The 25,356-nt window shown below is 42.6% G+C and overlaps 2 protein-coding genes across 12 annotated transcripts in view; both read left to right on the top strand.

The window, feature by feature from the left end:
- The window catches only part of LOC139408701 (DEP domain containing 5, GATOR1 subcomplex subunit), a 29,961-nt gene extending 16,500 nt beyond the window's left edge, over positions 1-13,461 (top strand). For 2 of the 11 annotated variants that reach the window (XM_071152923.1, XM_071152921.1), the window contains exons 32-42: positions 213-275; positions 5,161-5,291; positions 5,417-5,497; positions 5,855-5,987; positions 6,121-6,220; positions 6,596-6,835; positions 9,391-9,560; positions 10,289-10,460; positions 12,201-12,261; positions 12,613-12,695; positions 12,860-13,461. In XM_071152923.1, coding sequence (XP_071009024.1) covers positions 213-275; positions 5,161-5,291; positions 5,417-5,497; positions 5,855-5,987; positions 6,121-6,220; positions 6,596-6,835; positions 9,391-9,560; positions 10,289-10,460; positions 12,201-12,261; positions 12,613-12,695; positions 12,860-13,158 — 1,533 coding nt within the window. In that variant the 3' untranslated portion in view covers positions 13,159-13,461. Of the gene's footprint in view, positions 1-212; positions 276-5,160; positions 5,292-5,416; positions 5,498-5,854; positions 5,988-6,120; positions 6,230-6,595; positions 6,836-9,390; positions 9,561-10,288; positions 10,461-12,200; positions 12,262-12,612; positions 12,696-12,859 lie in introns of all 11 variants that reach the window. The other 9 variants (XM_071152928.1, XM_071152926.1, XM_071152919.1 and 6 more) reach the window with 5 other exon arrangements.
- Positions 13,462-16,854: 3,393 nt separating this feature from the next.
- Positions 16,855-19,835, top strand: LOC139408700 (tyrosine 3-monooxygenase/tryptophan 5-monooxygenase activation protein, eta polypeptide). The gene is made up of 2 exons (XM_071152918.1): positions 16,855-17,313; positions 18,339-19,835. The coding sequence occupies exons 1-2, from the start codon at positions 17,227-17,229 to the stop codon at positions 18,990-18,992; spliced, it is 741 nt and encodes a 246-aa protein (XP_071009019.1). The 5' UTR covers positions 16,855-17,226; the 3' UTR covers positions 18,993-19,835.
- Positions 19,836-25,356: the final 5,521 nt, after the last annotated feature.

Here is a 25,356-nt window from a genome sequence, read left to right as displayed (position 1 = left end):
GGCGTTTTGGTTGAGGGCATTTTTTGTTGTTGGTGTGTATGGAATGTTGGTTTGCCGTTTTATAGGGGTTTATCTTTGCTTCCTTATTATGGGGTTTCGCTTTGCTTTTGTTTCCTTCTCTCCTTCCCCAACTTTCTCTCCTTGCCTTCTTTTCCTGTTGATGGACTTTGGGTTTTTCGTCCTGTGGTGTATCCCTCTTCCTATGCTAACAGGATGCTGCCTTCATTTTGGATTTTATACGTAGCCCTCGTTCCTCCTACATCTATCACACACAGGTCAGTAACTAGGGGCACTGGATGCCGCTGCATCTGTTAGAGTAGAAGTGTATGTGTTGTCCTGTTTCAAGTTTTAATGTCACATGCACAAGTACAGTGAAATGCCTTTCTTGCAAACTCAAAACCCAACTTTGCAATAATCAATAACAATGTAAAACTTGAAAAAAAAAAGAGAAATAAGAATAAGCGATATGAAATACACAAAGTAGTAAGCCTACTATATACAGTACCAGTCACAAATTTGGACACACCTACTCGTTAAAGGGTTTTTATTTTCTTTTACTATTTTCTACATTGTAGAATAATAGTGAAGCTTCAAAACTATGAAATAAAACATATGGAATCATGTAGTAACCAAAAATGTGTTAAACAAATCCAAATATATTCTCATCAAAGTAGCTACCCTTTGCATTGATGACGACTTTGCATTGATCACTCTTGGCATTCCCTCAATTTGCTTCACCTGGAATGCTTTTCCAACATCTTTAAGGAGTTCCCGCATATGCTGAGCAATTGTTGGCAGCTTTTCCTTCACTCCGCGGTCCAAGTCATCCCAAACCATCTCAATTGGGTTGAGGTCGGGTGATTGTGGAGGCCAGGTCATCTGATGCAGCACTTCATCACTCTCCTTCTTGGTGAAATAGCCCTTACACAGCCTGGAGGTGTGTTGGGTCATTGTCCTGTTGAAAAACAAATGATCGTCCCACTAAGCGCAAACCAGATAGGATGGTGTATCGCTAAAGAATGCTGTGGTAGCCATTCTTGTTAAGTGTGCCTTGAATTCTAAATTAGTCACGTACGGTGTCACCAACAAAGCACCCCCACACCATACCTCCTCCATGCTTCACGGTGGGAACCACACATGCGGAGATCATCCGCTCACCCTACTCTGCGTCTCACAAAGACACGGCAGTTGGAACCAAAAATCTCAAATTTGGACTCATCAGACCAGAGAACAGATTTCCACCAGTCTAATGTCCATTGCTCGTGTTTCTTGGCCCAAGATAGTATTTTTTTAATTATTGGTATCCTTTAGTAGTGGGTTTTTTTTCTCCAGAAATTAGATCATGAAGGCCTGATTCACGCAGTCTCCTCTGAACAGTTGATGTTGAGATGTGTCTGTTACTTGAACTCTGTGAAGCATTTATTTGGGCTGCAGTCTGAGGTGCAGTTATTCTAATGAATTTGTCCTCTGCAGCAGTGGTAACTCTGGGTTTTCCTTTCCTGTGGCAGTCCTCATGAGAGCCAGTTTCATCATGGCGACTGCACTTGAAGAAAGTTCAAAGTTAATTTTGCGGATTGACTGACCTTCATGTCTTGAAGTAATGATGGACTGTCGTTTCTATTTGCTTATTTGAGGTGTTCTTGCCATAATATGGACATGGTCTTTTACCATGGTCTCTACCTTGTCACAACACAACTAATTGGCTCAAACGCATTAAGGAAAGAAATTCCACAAATTAACTTTTAACAAGGCACACCTGTTATTTGAAATGCATTCCAAGTGACTACCTCATGAAGCTGGTTGAGAGAATGGCAAGAGTGTGCAAAGCTGGAATCAAGGCAAAGGTTGGCTACTTTGAATAATCTCAAATGTAAAATATATATAGATTTCTTTAACCCTTTTTTTGTTACTACATGATTCCAAATGTGTTATTTCTTAGTTTGGATGCCTTCACTATTATTCTACAATGTAGAATGATTTTTTTTTTAAATATGAAAAACCCTGGAATAAGTAGGTGTGTCCAAACTTTTGACTGGTACTGTACATTAAATATTAAAAGGTCCAATGACATATTTACAGTGCATTCGGAAAGTATTCAGACCCCTTGACTTTTTATACATTGTAAGTTACAGCCTCATTCTGAAATGGATTAAATTGTTTCTTTTCCCCCATCAATTAACACACAATAGCCCATAATGACAAACGTTTGCAAATTGGGGAAAAAAATACATTTACTTTAGTATTCAGACCCTTTACTCAGTACTTTGTTGAAGCAACTTTGGCAGCGATTACAGCCTTGAGTCTTCTTGGGTATGGAGCTACAAGCTTGGCACACCTGTTTTTGGGGAATTTCTCCCATTCTTCTCTGCAGATCTTCTCAAACTCTGTCAGGTTGGATGGGGAGTGTCGCTGCACAGCTATGTTCAGGGGTCTCCAGAGATGTTCGATCGGGTTCAAGTCCGGGCTCCGACTAGTCCACTCAATGACATTCAGAGACTTGTCCCCAAGCCTCTCCTTTGTCTTGGATGTATGCTTAGGGTCGCCGTCCTGTTGGAAGGTGAACCGTTGCCCCAGTCTGAGGTCCTGAGCGCTCTGGAACAGGTTTTCATCAAATGTTATGTCACCTATGCCAAATCCAATAGGTGTAGACCTTACAGTGAAATGCTTACTTACAAGGCCTTAACCAACAATGCAGTTCAAGAAATAAGAGTTAAGAAAATATTTAATAAATAAACTAAAGTAAAAATATATAAAATTAACATAAGATATTTACATAACATTAACAAGACTATATATAGGAGGTACCGGTACCAAGTGAATGTGTGGGGGTGCAGGTTAGTCGAGGTAATTTGTTAAGTGATTATGTATAGATAATAAACAGCGAGAGAGAGGGGGGGGGGGGCATGATGGTGTTGATGTGAGCCATGACCAGCCTTTCAAAGCACTTCATGGCTACCGACGTGAGTCGGTAGCTACGGGGCAGTAATCATTTAGGCAGATTACCTTTGCTTTATTGGGCACAGGGACTATGGTGGCCTGTTTGAAACATGTAGGTATTACAGACTCGGTTAGGGAGAGGTTGAAAATGTCAGTGAAGACACTTGCCAATTGGTTTGCGCATGCTTTGAGTATCCATCCTGGTAATCCGTCTGGCCCGCAGCTTTGAATGTTGAAAGGTCTAGCTCACATCGGCTACGGAGAGCGTGTTCACATAGCCGTCTGGAATAGCTGGTGCTCTCATGCATGCTTCAGTGTCTGGTTGGCTCACTTCACTGGGCAGCTCGCGGCTAGGTTTCCCTTTGTAGTCATAATAGTTTTCAAGCCCAGCCACATCCAACGAGCGTCAGAGCCGGTGTAGTAGGATTCAATCTTAATCCTGTATTGACGCTTTGCCTGTTTGATGGTTCATCTGAGGGCATAGCGGGATTTCTTATAAGCATCCGGATTAGTGTCCCGCTCCTTGAAAGCGGCAGCTTTAGCGGCAGGATGTTGCCTGTAATCAAGGATCTCTCTGTACTTTGCTCCTTTCATCTTTGCCTCGGTCCTGACTAGTCTCCCAGTCCCTGCCGCTGAAAAAGATCCCCACAGCATGATGCTACCACCATCATGCTTCACCGTAGGGACGGTGTCAGGTTTCCTCCAGATGTGACTCTTGGCATTCAGGCCAAAGAGTTGAATCTTGGTTTCATCAGACCAGAGAATCTTGTTTCTCATGGTCTGAGAGTCCTTCAGGTGTGTTTTGGTAAACTCCAAGCTGGCTGTCATGTGCCTTTTACTGAGATGTGGCTTCCGTCTGGCCAGTTTACCATATAGTCCTGATTGGTGGAGTGCTGCCGTAAACAATTAATGAACATGCACCTGTGGAATGGTCGCTAAGACACTAACAGCTTACAGACGGTAGGCAATTATGGTCATAGTTATGAAAACTGTGTTCTGGATGGTTCTCCCATCTCCACAGAGGAACTCTGGAGCTCTGACAGAGCTCCAATCGGGTTCTTGGTCACCTCCCTGACGAAGGCCCGTCTCCCCAGATTACTCAGTTTAGCTGGGCGGCCAGCTCTAGGAAGAGTCTTAGTGCTTCTAAACTTCTTCCATTTAAAAATGATGGCGGCCACTGTGTTCTTGGGGACTTTCAATACTGCAGAATGTTTTGGTACCCTTCCCCAGATCTGTACCTCGACACAATCCTGTCTCAGAGCTCTATGGACAATTCCTTCCACCTTAAGGCTTGGTTTTTGCTCTGGCATGCACTGTCAACTGTGGGAGCTTATATAGACAGCTGTGTGTCTTTCCAAATAATAAATTGAATTTACCACAGGTGGACTCTATCTCAAGGATGTTCAATGGAAACAGGATGCACCTGAGCTCAATTTTGAGTCTCATAGCAAAGGGTCTGAATACGTAGGTAAATAACGTATTTCTGTGTTTTGTTTTTAATACATTTGCAAAAATGTCTAAAATCCTGTTTTTGCTTCGTCATTATGGGTTATTGTTTGTAGATTGATGAGGGAAAAAAATATTTAATCAATTTTAAAATAAGGCTGTAACATAACAAAATGTGAAATAATTCAAGTGGCCTGAATGCACTGTACATGTGCAGTGATACTGGAGTGATGAAGGTAGATATGTATTGGGGTAAGGGGACTAGGCATCAGGATAATAGATAAACAGAGTAGCAGCAGACATGTGAGTGGGTGTGCGGGTTTGTAGAGTCAGTGTAAATGTATGTGCATATTATGTGTGTGTGAGCAAATGATGGAGTGGGTGTGTGTGTGTTGGAATGACAGTGTAAGTTTATGTAGGGCCCTGTGAGTGTGCACATACATAGGTCAATAAAGATACAAGGTAAACTCAGTCCTTGTAGCTATTTTGTTAACTTGCATCCTGCACTGTCCTTCTGGCATGAAATCTGCATGTCTGCATGTGTCTACCGTAGACACATCATTGTTGTTTGTGAAGAGACCACACATTACACTAGTACCTGGCAGATTTAAGCCAAGTCAACCAAGGTAATGTATCCCAGATGGGAGTTATCCTCTTCAGTATCTAACTATCATGAGACCAGAGGTGATTGATATGTAATGTAATGAAATAAATAGAAGGCAGCATAGTGACTGCCTGAGATTGACTTCATTCTAACCTTTGGTGATTGGCCTGTAGGTTTCTACAGATCCTGCTGAAGGAGGGGCCACAGACAAAGGTGGTCAGGTAGGGGCTGGGGTGGTGGCGACCGGTGGGGCTGCAGCCCAGGCAACAGGGGATACAGGACCCAGCTTAGCCACAGAAACCAGGTGGGGAAAGAAATATTGTTTTTCAGATGTATAGTGTTCAAAATCATGTTTCTAATTGGAAAGTGTTATTTTAACGATGATGACATTAGTCATAGTTAACCAGACTTATGTCTGTGAGTTTACAGTGGACAGTCTGGTACTGGAGCCTTATGTTTGTCCTCATCCTCCACCCTGATGGAAATACTAGAGGCCATCAAACACCCCACGTAAGACCCTGTGTGTGTGTGTGTGTGTGTGTGTGTGTGTGTGTGTGTGTGTGTGTGTGTGTGTACACAAGGTAAAAGGTAAAACCAGGAAAATTCCGACAAGTGGGGACGTTTCGCCGGTCCCCATAAGAAAAAAAAAAAAAGATTTTTTAGGCTTACAATTAAGGTTAGGATAGGGGAAAATAAGATTTTGAGTGGAAATCAATTGTTTTGTCCCCACAAGGATGGTAAAACATGTGTGTGTTGGCTTGCACCACAACACATACCTCAAGTGTTTTAGTTGTGGTTTGTTGTCCCTGCAGTTAGATGGGTGTGTTTGAGCTACTGTTCTGTTATGTGATATGTATATATATATAGAACAGGTGTGCAGCTTCTACCTGAGCAGAAGGGCCTGCCCCCTAACTGCTTCATCAGTGCTGAGATCGTCCATTGGCTGGTCAACAACGTAGAGGGTGTGGCCACACAAGGCATGGCTGTCGACATCATGCAGGTTTATCTGGTTTATCATATATGTTTATCTGGTTTTGTTAAAGCATGTGCCGGATACACACTGTATGTAGTGAAGCCAGCATTTGTGTGTTTGTGTTTTTAACAGTATTGCTGTGTCCCCTGTGTTTCTGTAGAAGATGCTGGATGAGGGCCTGGTTACCCATGCATCGGGGGATGCCATGAGGACCTTTGTCTATGGCTTCTACTTCTACAGGATAGTGGCAGAGAAAGACGGTGAGCGAGGTTAGAGCGACACGTAGTCTGCACAAAGCTAATCTGAAAACGTATCATTTTAAAAACGTTGGTTTGCTCTCCTAGGACAAGGTAGTCCTCCATGCTGCCCACCAGACATGGGGTCAATTCCATTTCAATTCCAGCCAATTCAGGAAGTGCACTTCCAATTATTTTTGCTTTTCAATGCAGCAAATTTGGAATTTGGTTTACTTTCTGAATAGTAATAGAATTGACCCCAACCCTGCCTGCTCCACACACTGACTTCTTTCCAGTCATTGATTCTCAGTCATGCCGATATTGATTGTTCTCATTTCGGGAACAACTAACCAGACTCAATAACCATACATCTATCTCTCCATCTCTACTGTACTCCAGGCCCTACATCCCAGCTGCCCCCTCCTGTGGCACAGGGCTGGTCAACGGCAGCCCTGGAGGACTTTGCCCTGTTTCAGAGGAAGTGGTTTGAGGTGGCTTTCGTCCTGGAGGAGCGTCGAACTTGTGACCTCCCGGCCTTCCTTCTGCCCTGGCTGCCCAGCCGGCCCGCCTCCTATGCAAGTAGGCACAGCTCCTTCAGCCGCAGCTTTGGAGGACGCAGCCAGGCCGCAGCACTGCTAGGTACACACAGGCTGCTCCTCCCCCAGAGCTGAGCCTCAGCCCACCCACCTCAACCCCACCCCAAAATGGGCATCTCCCCCACAATCAGAATGAGCATGCCTCCCCTGTCCCTTCCAGTCAGACACACACCCTGGAACAGGCCCTCAGGGGTTTGGGAGGGAGGGTCCCATAGCAGGTGTCACACAGAGCCACCAGACAAGATTCCTGCATGCCTCTGTATGCAAATATGAAGTTGTGCTAACTTGGTCATCAGATTGGGACATGGTTGGTTGAGATCCGGTTAGACATTTTTCCATTAACTTGGTTTGTATTGTTGACAATAAGTTCCCAAAAATCATTAGCAACTTGTTAAAAGCTGATCTCTAACTTACCATTCCATAACTGAGGAGCTACTATTCTATTTGATTGAGGCATTCAGGGAATTTACAAACATCCATCAAAACCATCAAACTCTCACTAATTTATTCTTAGGTTTGAATAATTGGCCTATGATTCATTATATACTAATAGCAATTTGACTCATTAAGTACTTTCCATGACTTGAATTTCTCACCATCACAATGTTGCTCTCACATCATTGAATCAATGACTTGCCATCTGAACTAATAATTATCCTGGTGACATTGTTCCTTCTGTGTGACACAAGGCATTGGACCTCAGTACCCATCCCCCATACGGGCAGCAACAGGGCTGCATGTGATTGCTGGTGATCTATCTACTCCAGCTTGCAGAGCTTGGGTTGGTGGCACACCTAAACCTCTTCCCATTCTCATCCCAACCCCCTCTGCCTCAAATTGGAGCTTGAATTGGCATGTCAGTATGTAAAGTACAGTACATATTACATCTAATGGTAGTACTCGTGCCATTGTTGACTGATTTGAAAACAACTCCATCCAATCAGATCGCTGATGGATGTGATTTGCATCTACTTCTTCCAATTAGAGCAGTAATCGGTGTGGTAGTTCTCTTTTCCGTCCAATTAGAGAACTAGTTGGTGTGGTAGTGTTTAGTGCATGCTGTGGTAGCAGTGGCTGTGTACAGTAGTGCAGTGGTGTGCAGTGCACTGTCCTCTTTGCTTTCTGTCTCTATACTGTTTAATGCGTTTCAGCTATAAAATGTTGTGAGAATGTTAATGCGTTTAGGGATTCTTGACCAATCCTTCTTTCTCTGTCTCACTGTGATTTTTCTAACTGTGATTTGATGCTGTTTATGCTGCCACTTGATGCTGTTTATGCTGCCACTTTCGTAATGATAAATACCCATTTATTCTGGAAGAATATAACTTCTAAATGACTCATGCTTAGTTCAACTGTCATACCCCATGAGAACCCAAAATATAAGCTTGTTTTTCTCTGTAAATGTGAAAAAACACTGTATAGCCTCAAAATATGGTTGAAACTATCATTTGTATATCTTGGATGGTCAATCCTTGCATCCATAGCTCTATCTATTTATTTGAGAGTGGTTACATTTCTCCAGGCCCATCCCTCAGCTTTTTCCAAAGCAGGGTGACCTCTTTGTAATTGTTTCAACTAAGGATTGCCCCTTTTAAATGACTGATGAGTTTGGAATTGATTTCTGGTTTATATAAACCAGCTTATTGCCATGAAAATGTCTAACACGGGGAGAGAAACACCTCCAACTGTAGGCTATGCCCCCATCTGCTCAGGAAACAGATATGGTCATTATACCCAACATTGCTGAAAACATAAATGCTAAACTTTTCTCCCATAAAATCTGGTTTATTTGGACACATTTCTGTGAGAGTTGTGAATCATAATTCAGTACCTTAAAATAAAGTAATTTATACATAAACTCAATGGTTCCTCTCCAGGAAATCATGAAACAATGACACCAAAATCTAGCTGTAGAAATAATTTATTGTATGCGTATGTTTGTCATGATGACCATGTTTGTGTTGTCTCCAGTGATTAACAGTGTACTGGTCATTTAAAACCTATAGGCCTATTTTTAAAAAATAACACACTCACCTTTTCAGAATTAAATAACCATATGGACAAACAAATCATGATTTCTTAAGAATTGTGATGTAATTTGGAGTAGCATTCTAAATGTATGCATCATTAGCACATAATCAGTACAGAACAGGTTTGGGGTCAATTCCATTTCAATTTCAGTCAATTCAGAAGGTAAAACAAATTCCAAATTGTCCTAACTGAAAGGTGTTGAAGAGAAATTGAATTGGAATTTCAGTGTACTTCCTGAATTGACATGGAATTGACCCCAACCCTGGAGAGAAATTCTGAGCATAAGAGGTATTTCAGGGCAAGAGAGGATGCTATGGTTGAAAATTGTGGCTTCACTGACTTTCGCTAACTTACTAACATTCTTTGTGACGTTTCTAACTCCATCACAAATATTTGTGCCGTATTCTCCCAACAACTCTCATCCTCTTAATCTCATAATATCCATGTAAATGTCCTCTTCCTGCCTGTCCATCTCTACAACCATCTCTCCCTTTGGGCCTGATCTCTGGGCCTGTCCCTCTACTCCCTTGCTCTCTCGCTCCCCTCCCTCCTTGTCTCTCTCCTCAGCTGCCACTGTACCAGAGCAGAAGACAGCCACCTTGGATGTGGACGTTAACAATCGTAGTGACCGCACTGAGTGGTGCAGCTGCTATTACCATGGCAACTTCTCCCTCAACGCTGCCTTCGAGGTCAAGCTGCACTGGATGGCCGTCACTGCAGCTGTTCTCTTTGAGATGGTAAGACAAAGACAGACAGAGGGGGAATGTCCATTGACTCACTAGAGACACTCAGCGCTTCAAACTGTGACCAGACCCTTTGACTGGACAATGTTTTATTGGTCGCTAGGGTGCCAGTGAATTTTTTGTTATCTGGTCACGTTTGTTTTTGGTTCACAATGTGCTTTTATAAAAATGTATTCTAACAGCAATGGGTATGCAAACCAGGTATTCAAAAGGTTTGGTCCAAAGTCTTGGTTGAATGTTTGCGATGCGCAGTTCATTCATCATCCTCTGTTTTGAATTTACATTTCTAAATGCTTCCCAAAAAAACGGCCCAATTTTATTTGGTTGCGACCAAATCATGTGCTAGTGCCATCGACCGAAAACTTTGGTAGTGCCACCAGTGGAAAAAGTTAGTCCAGCACTCGACACATTAAGACTAAGATTAAGACTTCCTGTCAGAATGATTTAATGTAAGATCTTTTTAAGACCTACTGACACATTTCTTGATGTTGCCACAGATATGTAGTAAACGGCTGAATTAAATATTTCAGGATGTCATACAAGGCATGCCAGCTAATAATTAAACCATAAGGTCTCAAAACAGCTCACTAATTCCCGACATCACAACACTACACATGACATTATGCTTGCTTGGACGAGAGAGTTTGACAACAAGACCCATCTTTATCTTGACTCTCCACCATGTCTATCTTGGACTCTCCACCATACTCCCATCTCGACAGGTCCAAGGCTGGCACAGAAAGGCTGCCTCCTGTGGGTTCCTGTTGGTGCCCGTCCTGGAGGTGCCCTTTGCCCTACCCTCCTACCTATATGGTGACCCGCTGCGGGCCCAGCTCTTCATCCCTCTCCACATCCACCGTCTGCTGAGGGACGGCAGCGACAACCTGTTTGAGGGTGAGGAAACACTAGGAGCTTTTTACACCACTGTCATTGTACAGTCGTGGCCAAAAGTTTGAGAATGACACAAATATTAATTTTCACAAAGTCTGCTGCCTCAGTTTGTATGATGGAAATTTGCATATACTCCAGAATGTTATGAAGAGTGATCAGATGAATTGCAATTAATTGCAAAGTCCCTCTTTGCCATGCAAATGAACTGAATCCCCCAAAAACATTTCCACTGCATTTCAGCCCTGCCACAAAAGGACCAGCTGACATCATGTCAGTGATTATCTCGTTAACACAGGTGTGAGTGTTGACGAGGAGGCTGGAGATCATTCTGTCATGCTGATTGAGTTCGAATAACAGACTGGAAACTTCAAAAGGAGGGTGGTGCTTGGAATCATTGTTCTTCCTCTGTCATCCATGGTTACCTGCAAGGAAACACGTGCCGTCATCATTGCTTTGCACAAAAAGGGCTTCACAGGCAAGGATATTGCTGCCAGTAAGATTGCACCTAAATCAACCATTTATCGTATAATCAAGAACTTCAAGGCGAGCAGTTCAATTGTTGTGAAGAAGGCTTCAGGGCGCCCAAGAAAGTCCAGCAAGCGCCAGGACCGTCTCCTAAAGTTGATGCGGGATCGGGGCACCACCAGTACAGAGCTTGCTCAGGAATGGCAGCAGGCAAGAGGAGTGAGTGCATCTGCACGCACAGTGAGGCGAAGACTTTTGGAGGATGGTCTTGTGTCAAGAAGGGCAGCAAAGAAGCCACTTCTCTCCAGGAAAAACATCAGGGGCAGACTGATATTCTGCAAAAGGTACAGGGATTGGACTGCTGAGGACTGGGGTAAAGTCATTTTCTCTGATGAATCCCCTTTCCGATTGTTTGCGGCATCCGGAAAAAAGCTTGTCCGGAGAAGACAAGGTGAGCGCTACCATCAGTCCTGTGTCATGCCAACAGTAAAGCATCCTGATACCAATCATGTGTGGGGTTGCTTCTCAGCCAAGGAGTGGGCTCACTCACAATTTTGCCTAAGAACACAGCCATGAATATAGAATGGTACCAACACATCCTCCGGGAGCAACTTCTCCCAACCATCCAGGAACAGTTTGGTGACGAACAATGCCTTTTCCAGCATGATGGAGCACTTTTCCATAAAGCAAAAGTGATAACTAAGTGGCTCGGGGAACAAAACATCAATATTTTGGGTCCATGGCCAGGAAACTCCCCAGACCGTAATCCTATTGAGAATTTGTGGTCAATCCTCAAGAGGCGGGTGGACAAACAAAAACTGACAAATTCTGACAAACTCCAAGCATTGATTATGCAAGAATGGTTTGCCATCAATCAGGATGTGGCCCAGAAGTTAATTGACAGCATATCAGGGCGGATTGCAGAGGTCTTGAAAAAGAAGGGTCAGCACTGTAAATATTGACTCTTTGCATCAACTTTGTGTAATTGTCAATAAAAGCCTTTGACACTTATGAAATGCTTGTAATTATACTTCAGTATTCCATAGTAACATCTGACAAAAATATCTAAAGACACTGAAGCAGCAAACTTTGTGAAAATGTCATATTTGTGTCATTCTCAAAACTTTTGGCCACAACAATTGTCTCCATTTTATAGAGCACCTGTCTTTAACATAGATTGTAAGTAAATGTACAGGGGCATAAGCATAAACAACTTATTGGGTGTTGCTGGGTGTTCATGCTTGTCAATATTATTCCCCTGTGATAATTGTTTGACAGGGTTTGAACCAGAGACGTATTGGGATAGAATGCAGCTCTTTCAGGAAGCCATACTATACCGGTAGGTGATTCTCTATACATAGTTTAGAGGCCAGCAGGTAGCTTAGCGGTTAGAGCGTTGGGCCAGTAACCCGAAAGGTTGCATGTTCGAATACCTGAGCCGACAAGGTGAAAAACCATTGCGCAAGCCTCTTAATCCTAATTTGCTCCAGGGGCGACGCACTACTATGACTGACCCTGTAAAACTACACATTTCACTCCACCTATCTGGTGTGTGACAGTGAAACTTTTTTGTTGTTCTCTGTAAACATGGGATGGAGATGTCTATAAATAAACTCTGAGGCACTTTATGTGCTGCAAAGGGCTTTAGGTATTTATCCAAAGATTCTCTCACTTAACCTCTCTCGCTCAGATTCGGTTTTGTCCAAGACAAGTTTTCTGCCTCTGCTTTCAACTTCCCGTCAGAGAACAAACCCCAATACATCCACGTAACAGGTAGGCACATATTAACATAAAGATGAGCATAATTTCTAATTCTGTCACACATTTTTTTTCAATATGCCTTTTGATATTGCTAATACCCTCCCTCACAGTACTGTTCTCCTGCCCCTCTTTCTCTCTTTTTGTCCTCCCTGCTCCCCTTCTACCTCCCTCTCTAGGCACAGTGTTCCTCCAGCTGCCCTACTCCAAGAGGAAGTACTCTAGCGGGCAGCAGCGGAGGAGGAGGAATTCAACAGCATCAGCCAGTCAGGGCCTGTTTGGCTCAGAAGAGCTGGTGGGTTACTACTGGGCCTACAATACCATGCTGACCAAGGCTTGGAGGACGGGTGTGCTTGGGGATGAGAAGCTGGCTGACCGCCTGCTCAGAGACTTCACTGACTTCTGCGCCAACAAAGACAAGAGGCTGGTAAACTTTTGGGACAGCTGCCAGGAGAAAATGAACGCTAGTGCTCCATGAAGATGAGATGGAGAGGTGAAACTGAGAAAGAGAGACAGACAAATCTATTGAAATGGGAATGCAGTGGCTGCAGTGTTGAGGTTTTTGGTAAGAATTCTCCTCAACAACACCTTGTATAAGTGTGCTATGTCCCATCTGTGGCAGGACTTGTGCTTTGCATCTAGGTCAAGGTGGCAGGTCAAGTGCTATGACAGTTAACATGAAGACTATGCATGAGGAGCAGAGACTCTGCTTCCTCTGGTCCTGCTACTAAGCTGCTACTTTTTCTTCACATCAAGTGAATAATAAAATAACTAATCTGAACCTGGTATACGCCTCTACATCAAATCACATTTTATTGGTCACATACACATATTTAGCAGATGTTATTGAATAAAATACAGTAGAATAGAATACAGTATTTACATATGAGATGAGTAAAGCAGTATGTAAACTTTATTTAAACATTATTAAAGTGACTAGTGTTCCATTATTAAAGTGGCCGGTAATTCCAAGTCTGTACAGATGAAGTTGGAAGTTTACATACACTTAGGTTGGAGTCATTAAAACTTGTTTTTCAACCACTGCACAAATGTCTTGTTAACAAACTATAGTTTTGGCAAGTCGGTTAGGACATCTACTTTGTGCATGACAAGTAATTTTCCCAACAATTATTTACAGACAGATTATTTCACTTATAATTCACTGTGTCATAATTCCAGTGGGTCAGAAGTTTACATACACTGAGTTGACTGCCTTTAAACAGCTTGGGAAATTCCAGAAAATTATGTCATGGCTTTAGAAGCTTCTGATAGGCTAATTGACATAATTTGAATCAATTGGAGGTGTACCTGTGGAAGTATTTCAAGGCCTACCTTTGAACTCAGTACCTCTTTGCTTGACATCATGGGAAAGTCAAAAGAAATTGTAGACCTCCAAGTCTGGTTCATCCTTGGGAGCAATTTCCAAACGACTGAAGGTACCACATTCATCTGAACAAACAATAGTATGCAAGCATAAACACCATGGGACCACACAACCGTCATACCGCTCAGGAAGGAGAAGCGCTCTGTCTCCTAGAGATGAACGTACTTTGATGTGAAAAGTGCCTTTTGAAGATGCTGGAGGAAACCGGTACAAAAGTATTGATATCCACAGTAAAACGAGTCCTATATTGACATAACCTGAAAGGCCGCTCAGCGAGGAAGAAGTCACTGCTCCAAAACAGCCAATAAAAAGCCAGACTACGGTACTTTTTGGAGAAATGTCCTCTGGTCTGATGAAACTGTTTGGCCATAATGATCATTGTAATGTTTGGAGGAAAAAGCGGGAGGCTTGCAAGCCGAAGAACACCATCCCAACCGTGAAGCACAGGGGTGGCAGCATCATGTTGTGGGGGTGCTTTGCTGCAGGAGGGACTGGTGCCCTTCGCAAAATAGATGACATCATGAGGTAGGAAAATGATGTGGATATATTGAAGCAAGATCTCAAGACATCAGTCAGGAAGTTAAAGCTTGGTTGCAAATTGGGCATACTTCATAAAGTTGTGGCAAAATGGCTTAAGGACAACAAAGTCAAGGTATTGGAGTGGCCATCACAAAGCCCTGACCTCAATCATATAGAAAATTTGTGGGCAGAACTGAAAAAGCGTGTGCGAGCAAGGAGGCCTACAAACCTGACTCTGTTACACCAGCTCTGTCAGGAGGAATGGGCAAAAATTCACCCAACTTATTGTGGGAAGTTTGTGAAAGGCTACCTGAAAAGTTGGCCTGTAAACTTCTGACCCACTGGGAATGTGATGAAAGATATAAAAGCTGAAAAAAATCATTCTCTCTACTATTATTCTGACATTTTACATTCTCTGGAGAGCCCTGCGGTTGCGGACGGTGCAGTTGCCATACCAGGCAGTGATACTAGTGAAATTTAAAACTTTGAGGAGAATTAATTTGTTGCAGAAATGAATACAAAATAAATATCAAGAGGTTATGGGGTTTGTTCAGGATGTTTTATTGCATGGGGATAATATAATGCTAGTTTCCCTTCTCAGTGACTGGTAGCTGATGTTGGGGAAGCTACTCTGATAATATAGTTTACCAAGCTACCAATTACTTCACACTGGAAGACGTTAAGATACACTAAAGCTACCCTTAAGAAAAATATAGTTTAACTAAAGTTACTAGTAGTTAAAAGGTTAGGAGACCATTTCCCTAATCCTTGTCCTAACCTTAACCTAAATTCTCCTAACTTGCTACAAACTAACTGAGATTTTGAGGGAATCTCAGTTAGCTACACCGCTACATGGCAAAAAAGTAAAAAAACACAACCTAGATTTGAATTTAGTTCAACTACCACCAAGCTGCTGCAGTCTGCAAATTGTACATAGGCCCACCTACTGGAGAGCCAGGCCCAACCAGTCAGAATTACTTTTTCCCCACAAAAGGGGGGGGGGGGAAAGGGCTTTATTTCAGACTCCTCCGTTTCATCAGCTGTCCGGGTGGCTGGTGTCAGATGATCCCACAGGTGAAAAAGCCAGATGTGGAGGTCCTGGGCTGCCGTGGTTACACGTGGTTGTGAGGCCGGTTGGACGTACTGACAAATTCTCTAAAACGACTGCTTATGGCAGAGAATTTAACATTCAATTTTCTGGCAGCAGCTCGGGTGGACATTCCTATTGCAAAAATGTAGACATCTGCGGCACGTGACAAAACAGCACATTATAGAGCGGCCTTCTATTGTACCCAGCACAAGGTGCACCTGTGTAATGTTTCATTTTTTTAACTAGGCAAGTCAGTTAAGAATAAATTCTTATTTACAAAGACGCCCAAACCAGGACAACGCTGGGCCAATTGTGCGCTGCCCTATGGGACTCCCAATCACGGCCGGATGTGATACAGCCTGGAATCAAACCAGGGTCTGTAGGGATGCCTCTAGCACTGAGATGCAGTGTCTTAAACCGCTGCGCCACTCAGGAGCCCATGATCTTGCTGTTTAATCTGCTTCTTGATATGCCATTCCTGTCAGGTAGGTAGATTATCTTGGCAAATGAGAAATCCTCACTAACGGATGTAACAAATTTGTGCACAACATTTGTGAGAAATACGTTTTTTGTGTGTATGTAAAATTTCTGCAATCTTTTTATTTTAGCTCATGAAACATAGGACCAACACTTTACCTGTTGCATTTATATTTTAGTTACATTTAGCTCACGACTCCCCAACACTGCTGCTAGCTAGATGTTCTGCTATATTCTTGGAATAATATCACATCCCTGATAATATACAGAAGTGTGTCACACACTCCTCCTCCTGCCCAGTTACCGGGAAGAGATGATGCAACGCTGGAATGGGGAGTTATTTTCTTTTAGGGATGAGGGGAGGGAACACTTGTCAGCAACACAGAGGTCTTCTGCACCTTTCAGTGTCATGTTTTGTACATTACAGCGGTTGGCATAAATGCTATCATGGCTTTGGGACTGGGTAGATGTAAGGAAAGGCACTACTTATGCCCTATATGTTCACATCTCCATCCTACTATGCTTGGAACCATTACTTGTATGCCATATGTGAGGTCACGCTAGCTGCAACCCTACACGCACGCGCTCTCAGTTGCTGCAACCGATGCAGTACGTTGCACTGCGCAGGTGCACGCCTGCAGCGTACGTTTCTATTTTTAGAAAGTGACGTCATCTTGAAATATCAGCAGCAGCCTTCACCCCCCGCCCCGGATAGACAGGACTCTTGGAACAGCACCCCATGTCGATAGCAGTGGGAGGCCGCAGTAGCTAGTTTAGCCACCGGTTGTTGAGATAGAGTCGGTTAGGGGTTGGAGCGAGGACTTGGAGGGGAGCCACTGATTATCTTAATTCTAATTTGCGCCTCGGCAGCATTAAAAAGCGCATTGTTTCACCATTGTTTAGCTTGTATTGTACGTGGGTTTTTAGAGATAATCCGCAGTGACATTTGATGTGCTGTGTGTATCGTAGGACGTCATCGGGAAAATACACATTGCTTTCGAATACACCTAGCTATCGTCAATAGCCTCCCGTATCTTGGAACTGACTTCCCGACCTTCGGCACATCAACAGCGACAATGGCAGATAGAGAGCAACTGATCCAGAGAGCCCGTATGGCTGAGCAGGCGGAGCGGTACGATGACATGGCCTCAGCGATGAAACAGGTAGACATCATTTTGCATAATGTGCAATGCAGCTCACTTGGAGGAATGGCCAAATGTGACAGTAATTCATATCAGTTTGTAACAAAGGTAATCTATTATTACATTATTCACTAGTCAGACAATGTAGCCTCTTGCTAACTAGCTAACTAACTATAGTAACTGGGATTATCGTCTTAATCTAATAAATCATTTCCAGAATTCTGTGCATTATCATAAATCAATGTGTAACCTGGTGCACACAATACCAAGGTTGGCTATTTTGCTTCTGTTGCTATGTTATTTTGCCATATATATTTTTTTGGAGTGAATGTGGTAGCTAAAGAGCTAGCTGAGCTAACAATGAAACTGGTGGTGGTCTTGGTTTCGTGGCTACGGCTTGTCTATGATGCAGTAGTAGCAGCACTAGCCTAGAGGCTGAACACGTTGGGTGCGTTCGTTCACTAAAGCACTTTGGGCCGATTGAATAAAACTAGATATTCCAAGCTTGAAAGCTGTTTTTTTTTTTACCTTTCCTGTAATAGACTAATATACAGAATAGTCGTCAAATGTATGCCAGGCAGAGGTACAATTTCTTAAATTACGAACAAATATGATGCTGGAAGTTTATAAACGACCAGGTTTTGCTCCTTTAACGCACCCACAAACCTGTCTGCAAGGGTGGAAATGGCTGCAGTTTGATGGATCGACGATGATGGATACATATTCAGCATATGACTTAAATGTAGCCTGTTTCTCAAAAGGCATAAGACAAGCACCTTTATATAAAAAAATAGGGTTTTATATTCACAGTTAAGAATCAAGCACAGCTTCAGCCACAAATACAGCACAGTCTAGGCTTTCTCCAGCTAGGCATGCATGCACCCTGCAACGTCACACCTTTGTCATTGGTCAATTTATAGAGCTTTTATTCAGGATAGGAATGTTAGGTCAATGGTACATTTCTTTTAATTTATGGAAGGTTTATGATACGGTAGCATTTTCACATCCTGACACCATTCTTTGCAACACTTCTATGTCCTCACCAGGTGACTGAGCTGAGTGAGCCTCTGAGTAACGACGACCGCAACCTGCTCTCCGTGGCCTACAAGAACGTGGTGGGGGCCCGGCGGTCCTCCTGGCGCGTCACCTCCAGCATCGAGCAGAGGGCCATGGCCGACGGCAACGACAAGAAGCTGGAGCTGGTGAAGGCCTACCGGGAGACCATCGAGAAGGAGCTAGAGACGGTCTGCCAGGACGTGCTCAACCTGCTCGACCAGTTCCTCATCAAGAGCTGCGGAGAAGACCAGCTGGAGAGCAAGGTGTTCTACCTGAAGATGAAGGGTGACTACTACCGCTACCTGGCCGAGGTGGCCACGGCCGAGAAGAAGACCTCCGCCGTGGAGTCCTCCGAGGGAGCCTACAAGGAGGCCTACGAGATCAGCAAGAGCATGGCGGCCACCCACCCCATCCGCCTAGGTCTGGCCCTCAACTTCTCTGTGTTCTACTACGAGATCCAAAACGCCCCCGAGGAGGCCTGCAAGCTGGCCAAGGAGGCCTTTGATGAGGCCATCGGACACCTGGACAATCTGAACGAGGACTCCTATAAGGACTCCACCCTCATCATGCAACTGCTGCGGGACAACCTGACCCTGTGGACCAGCGACCAGCAGGACAGCGAGGGGGGAGAGGCCCAACCCTGAGACCACCTCCTCCTAACCCCTGATAGTCTTTAGCTAGAGTTAGCCACTCCCCTTCCCCCCCCCCCCCTCACATTCTTTACTAGTTTCAGATCTTTTGTTCTCTAATCTCTTCCTCATCGCTCGCCTCTTTGTCTCTTTGTGCCATTATCATGCTCAATTAAGGCCTCATCAGGAATAATCTGTTCTCTAGTGGCCTGTCGTTTTTGTCCTACATTCTCACCTCTTCCCTTGCTGCATTCACCCTATCATACTGTCCTCCTCAACTCTCTCCCTCTTTTCTGTCCTCCAAGGCTTTCTGTCCCTGGCCCACTTCCTGTGCGCTAGGTGGTATTTTTTCTGCTTCGATCCATTCCATCCCCTCCCTTCCATAGTTGCTGATAATTAACTGACTAGTTGGTATTCAAGTGACATTTCCACAGGATGTTCTCGTGAGGACAATTTAGTATCGATCATGAGTGGATGTCTGTAATTCTAATTAGGGAAAATGTATTTCATTACGTTACACAGCATAGTGGAAATGTTACTATTGACCAGAATGTGGTTGTGATCTCCTCCTTGACTTGAACCCTTTCTATGCCCCCTGTCACTGTAAGATGTCTGTCTGTTGTTCCTCCTCTCTATTTCCTGTCTGTTGCCCTTTCCACTCTGCCCTCTGATCTCTGTGTGCATTGCTAGCCCCTGTGAATGTGTGCGCCAGCAATCATACCATTTTGAAATGTCCACCTTTTGAAGGTTGATGGGACAGTGTCTGGAGTTTTCAGTTGTGCAAGTACATTTGTTTATTATTATGAATAATGTGTGGTCATTAAAAGAATGCCATTAAAACATTACCTACCCTGGGAACTTGTGGGTTTATACCCTGGTCTGTGTGAATGCTTGGATGAACAGCATGCGCATCAGTCGCCATGAGTGAATCTGTGACCCTGCGGTCATGAGCTATTTGGTCATGATGTTTCCGGCTGTACGTGTATTTAATTATTCAGATTATCTCTGTATTACACACACGCACACACACATTTAGTTCACTGTGTATTGTGTTTTTTGTGAGAATGTTCTCATTGTATTCCTCCCCCTAATGGACAAAGTCAGAATGGGGTCTTGGTGCAGTATACATTTCCAATGAATTAGCTGCACACTTCTATTGAAGTGAAATGGACAGTAGGTTAGTAGTAGGTGTAATATGACCCATTTTAGTTTTCTGTTGCAAATGTTTTTGATTCTATATGCCCAATTGAACACCACCCTGGCTTGTTTTACCACTTTTTTTTTGTTAAATTTTTTTTTTTAACCTTCCTGGCTCTTTGTTGTGCTGCATTTTACCATGTTAAGCTCCAGACTCGATACTTGCCTGGTGGTTGTTTCTGGTACTTTTACCCTCCCGACTACAGGGTCCATAATAACGTAACAGCCCCATTAAAGGGATTTTTTTTTTGCAATCTTTTGACTTTATCATTGATTTATAGGTCTATGCTGAGACTGGTATAACAAACATCCCACTACAAGGATGAAAGAAGTCGAAAATAATCATGTTCTATCAATTAAATTGTCAGTCTTTTATATTGGTACAGGCTTATCTTGATCATCTCAGGGAGGAGTGAGGTTGGGCATAGTTCAGGCTTTGAAATTGCTGAGATAGAAGCTCAGGGTCAGGGAAGAAGCATCAGGTGATGATGATATAGGAGCATTCAAGGTTGGGGAGTAAAATGTAATCCGTTACATGTAAGGGATTACAAAAAAATGCGTAACTAACCCATAACGTTACCAGCAAAAATATTGTAATCAGATTACACAACTGAGCAAGAGGACAAGTACAATAGTGTCTAGTTTGAGAAACAAGATGCCTCACAAGTCCTCAACTGGCAGCTTCATTAAATAGTCCCCGCAAAACACCAGTCTCAACGTCAACAGTAAAAAGGCGACTCTGGGATGCTGGCCTTCTAGGCAGAGTTGCAAAGAAAAGGCCACATCTCAGACTGGCCAATAAAAATAAAAGATTAAGATGGACAAAATGAACACAGACACTGGACAGAGGAAATCTGCCTAGAAAGCCAGCATCCTGGAGTCGCCTTTTCACTGTTGAGATTGGTGTTTTGAGGGTACTATTTTGTGAGGTGTCTGTTTCTGAAACTAGACACTAATGTACTTGCCGCCTTGCTCAGTTGTGCACCTGGGCCTCCCACTCCTCTTTCTATTCTGTTTAGGTGAAGGGAAGGGAGTAGTACACAGCGTTGTACCAGATCTTCAGTTTCTTGGCAATTTCTTGCATGGAATAGCCTTCATTTCTCAGGACAAGAGTAGACTGATGAGTTTCAGAAGAAAATTCTTTGTTTCTGGCCATTTTGAGCCTGTAATCGAACCCACAAATGCTGATTCTCCAGATACTCAACTAGTCTAAAGAAGGCCAGTTTTATTGCTTCTTTAATCAGGACAACATTTTTCAGCTGGGCTAACGTAATTGCAAAAGGGTTTTCTAATGCTCAATAAGCCTTTTAAAATGATAAACTTGGATTAGCTAACACAACGTGCCATTGAAACACAGGAGTGATGGTTGCTGATAATGGGCCTCTGTACGCCTATGTAGATATTTCATAAAAAATCTGCCGTTTCCAGCTACAATAGTCATTTACAACGTTAACAATGTCTACACTGTATTTCGGATACATTTGATGTTATTTTAATGGACAAAAAATTTACTTTTCTTTAAGAAACTAGGACATTTGTAACTGACCCTAAACTTTTGAACGGTAGTATATATCTAATTTATAACGTTGGTCCTTGCATCTATAGCTCTGTCTATTCATCTCAGAGTGGCTACATTTCTCCAGGCCCATCCTGGCTTTTTACCAAAGCAGAGGTCGGGGCGACCGTTTTGTTATTGTTTCATCTTTGGATTTACCCATTAAACAGCTGCATATTATCAAGATATCAAATAGGCATTAACAAAAAGTTAAACAATAGGCCTATAGCAAATGCAGCATATGGCATACATTTTTCACATGTTAATAGCACTTTTCAGTAGTGCATAAAGCATGCCACTCCATGAGCGCAGCATTTATTTTTCAACTCAAATCAATGAGTCCAATCAGTCTTCCATGACAACAAAATCATAAATAACAGATGAATAAATCCTTCGTTTTGGGGATATACTCAGGTAAAACAACTTGGCTAATCTATATATACCATATTTCCAAGTCCTATTCTTGAAGATGAAGGGGTATAACATTTATTGGAATGACTGGAATTCTGATAGACTGGTTTTGAATGTAAAGATATAATTTAATTGTATTATTATAGGTAGTAAAAAGCGATGGGTTTGAAGAAGCCTACATAACCAACCCATAAAGTGAAATTGTACATCCATATATGGCCAGCTATGTAAACTTTAATGTGTATTTATCCTGCAATAGATGTTCAATTGCCTCTTAAGGGGAAAATAATCTAAAAATAACTTTATGTAATCAGATTACCATACTGAGTTTGGGTAATCCAAAAGTTACGTTACTGATTACAATTTTGGACAGGTAACTAGTAACTCTAACGGATTACATTGAAAAAGTAACCTACCCAACCCTTGGAGCAGTACAAGGGTAAGATCATACAGTGACATTGTAAATGTTATATACCTGTAGAGACTAATGGCTGATGTAAATGTATGTGAGCAAGATTGTTCGAAGCTGTGATGAGAGAGATTAATACAATTTTATGGATAGCCCCTTATCACACGCACACTCAAGTCTTCACCAGCAACCTGAAGAGGAATGGAGGAGGGGCAGAGTAATCATTAACCCACTATCTGTGTGTTTACTCTGTGAGTGAGGTCGTTTTGTGAAGAAAGTACCTTTTTGATTGACTGTTACCTTGATTCAGAATGTGTTTCCTTGTGGAAATAAGTCTTAATATTGACAGAAGAATTCATGGACTGGGCTTACAGTCAACAGCCATGGCCATTAACATACATTTAATGCTAGTATTACTATATTTCCCCATTAAACATTATAGCCAATAAACCCTTCCTAATGGTTGTGTTCTATCAAAAACCCAATATTATTGTTTTTCCTGTATGCTCTTTGGTGTGCTCTTTCTCCCAGGAGTCCACAATTCACCTGCTGCCACAGCACTTTCACAGTTGATGTATCTACCTACAGTAGTCACCTACTTTCAGAGTTTTATCAATCAGCCGTTTCCATTAGGACTAGGGTTAGTGTAGTTCTGAAAGTGGAGTGGCTTACAAGTGGTCTTTTATAGGATTTTTTTTCCCTTCTAAGTATTTTCGGTTCAGCTGATCATTAAAGCGTCAATCAGAAGTAGAAACAATAACAAAGCTACTGCCTGCCTGCCACTGTTTTGGTAAAAAGCTGAGGGATGGGTTTGGAGAAATGCAACCATTCTCAAATTCATAGACAGAGCTATGGATGCAAGGACTGACCAACCATGATATCAAAATGATAGTCTTTATGCTATATTGTGTTTATTCACAAACATTAGAGTAAAAACAAGCTTATATTTGGGGTTCTGATAGGGTACAACAGTTGAACTAAGCTCATAAGGCATAAGTTACTGTACATTCTTCAAGAATCAATGGGTACATATAATTAATTTATAAGTCCAAAAATGGATGTAGCAAATGTTGATTTCCCTTTCAATTACCCTTTGTTTGCCATAAAGCACATGCTTTGCATTGTCTCAAACATACTATTAATCAACACACCAGTGGTGGTTCGTGCCGTTTAAGATGAGGGACAACAATATTTTTTTATGAGCTTGGCCTTATTTCTACTACAGCACATTGGATGACTGTCATTCGTATACAATGAACCCAGCTCAATGTAACATCGACAGATTTAGGCTACTACATGATAGTTGAATTTTACCTATACACATCATGAGCTTGCTACAACCTAGCCTACGAATGAAAGCTTACAATGTAGGAGCACAGGTCGAGAGAAATTTGAGTCATCAAGGTGACAGACATTGACACATTCGACACTGCCTTGCACACTCTTGTTGCCTCTAGCTGATCTAGTGTGTAATCATTTGTCCAACAGTTGCAAACAAGATTTTTCTATAGGACACATTCAGGTACATTTCTCATATTTTGTTCCTTTTGCTTCCGTTTAAGATATGTTTTTACAACAGAATCGGCGGAATGAATTCACCCCTGATCACACGCAAACAGAGTTCACTTTCATTGCAGCCACATACAAACAGCATGATCCTTTTGATCATTGTAGAATTGCTTCTTGCATCTACGCACTCCCCTCTTCTCACCTTTTCCCTGCGCTTGTAGACTTCCGTGCACAACACATCAGCTGTCTGTGACCAGATGAAAAAACCTTTCCAAACCAAACCTTCACATCATAACCACTAACCGCTACACACATCCTACATCGTTGTCACCATATTAAATAACGTCATAGTCAACATAGCTACTAGAACTAAGGTGTTAGTAAACTCGCTACGATCATGCATTACAGTGTACAGTCAGCAAGGAGTTTAGCAGTTACACTGGCGGGCAATAAATTAATAAAACCAAAAGCTTACCTTGACTTCGAAGAGTTCTAGTGTTGGATAGCAATAGCCAGCTAGCTACCATAGCCAGCTAGCTAACATAGTATTTATCTCTGTTTGAGCAGGGTGTTTGAGTAGGCTAAACTAGCTAGGTAAGTGAAAATGAAAAAAATACAACATCTTGCTCTTTCTCTTTCTCTCTTGCTTCTCATTCATTTTTTTAATAAAGTAATTTGTTCAAAACTGTTGAACTATTGTTTTCTCTCTCTCCTTGAGTCAACTACTCACCACATTTTATGAACTTCAGTGCTAGCTAGCTATAGCTTATGCTTTCAGTACTAGATTCATTCTCTGATCCTTTGATTGGGTGGACAACATGTCAGTTCATGCTGCAAGAGCTCTGACAGTTTGGAGGATTCCTCTGGAGGTTGTCATAATTACTATGTAAGTCTATGGAAGGGGGTGAGAACAATGAGCCTCCTAGGTTTTGTATTGAAGTCAATGTAACCAGAGGAGGACGGAAACTAGCTGTCCTCCGGCTACACCATGGTGCTACCCTACAGAGTGATGTTGTGGCTACTGTAGACCTTCATTGCAAGTGTAGTGTGTTTTAATAAATTATTTGGTGATGTGAATATAGTTAGTATAGTGTCATCTAAAAATGATAACTTTTTAAATGTTTCAATATTTAAATGTTTCTGAAATTCACTGTTGAGGACAGTCCTCCCCTTTCTCCTCTGAGGAGCCTCCACTGGTCCACACGCACACGTACATGCATGCTCACATGCACACACATACCTATCTGTGGGGTCAGTAGTACATAAGTAGCATTGCAGGTGACAGGGGAGTCAGTAGC

Source organism: Oncorhynchus clarkii, chromosome 5 (genome assembly GCF_045791955.1).
Source record: "Oncorhynchus clarkii lewisi isolate Uvic-CL-2024 chromosome 5, UVic_Ocla_1.0, whole genome shotgun sequence".
NCBI classification, from domain to species: domain Eukaryota; kingdom Metazoa; phylum Chordata; class Actinopteri; order Salmoniformes; family Salmonidae; genus Oncorhynchus; species Oncorhynchus clarkii.
The sequence above is the reverse complement of the archived record's forward strand: the minus strand, read 5'-3'. Positions and strand labels throughout refer to the sequence as shown.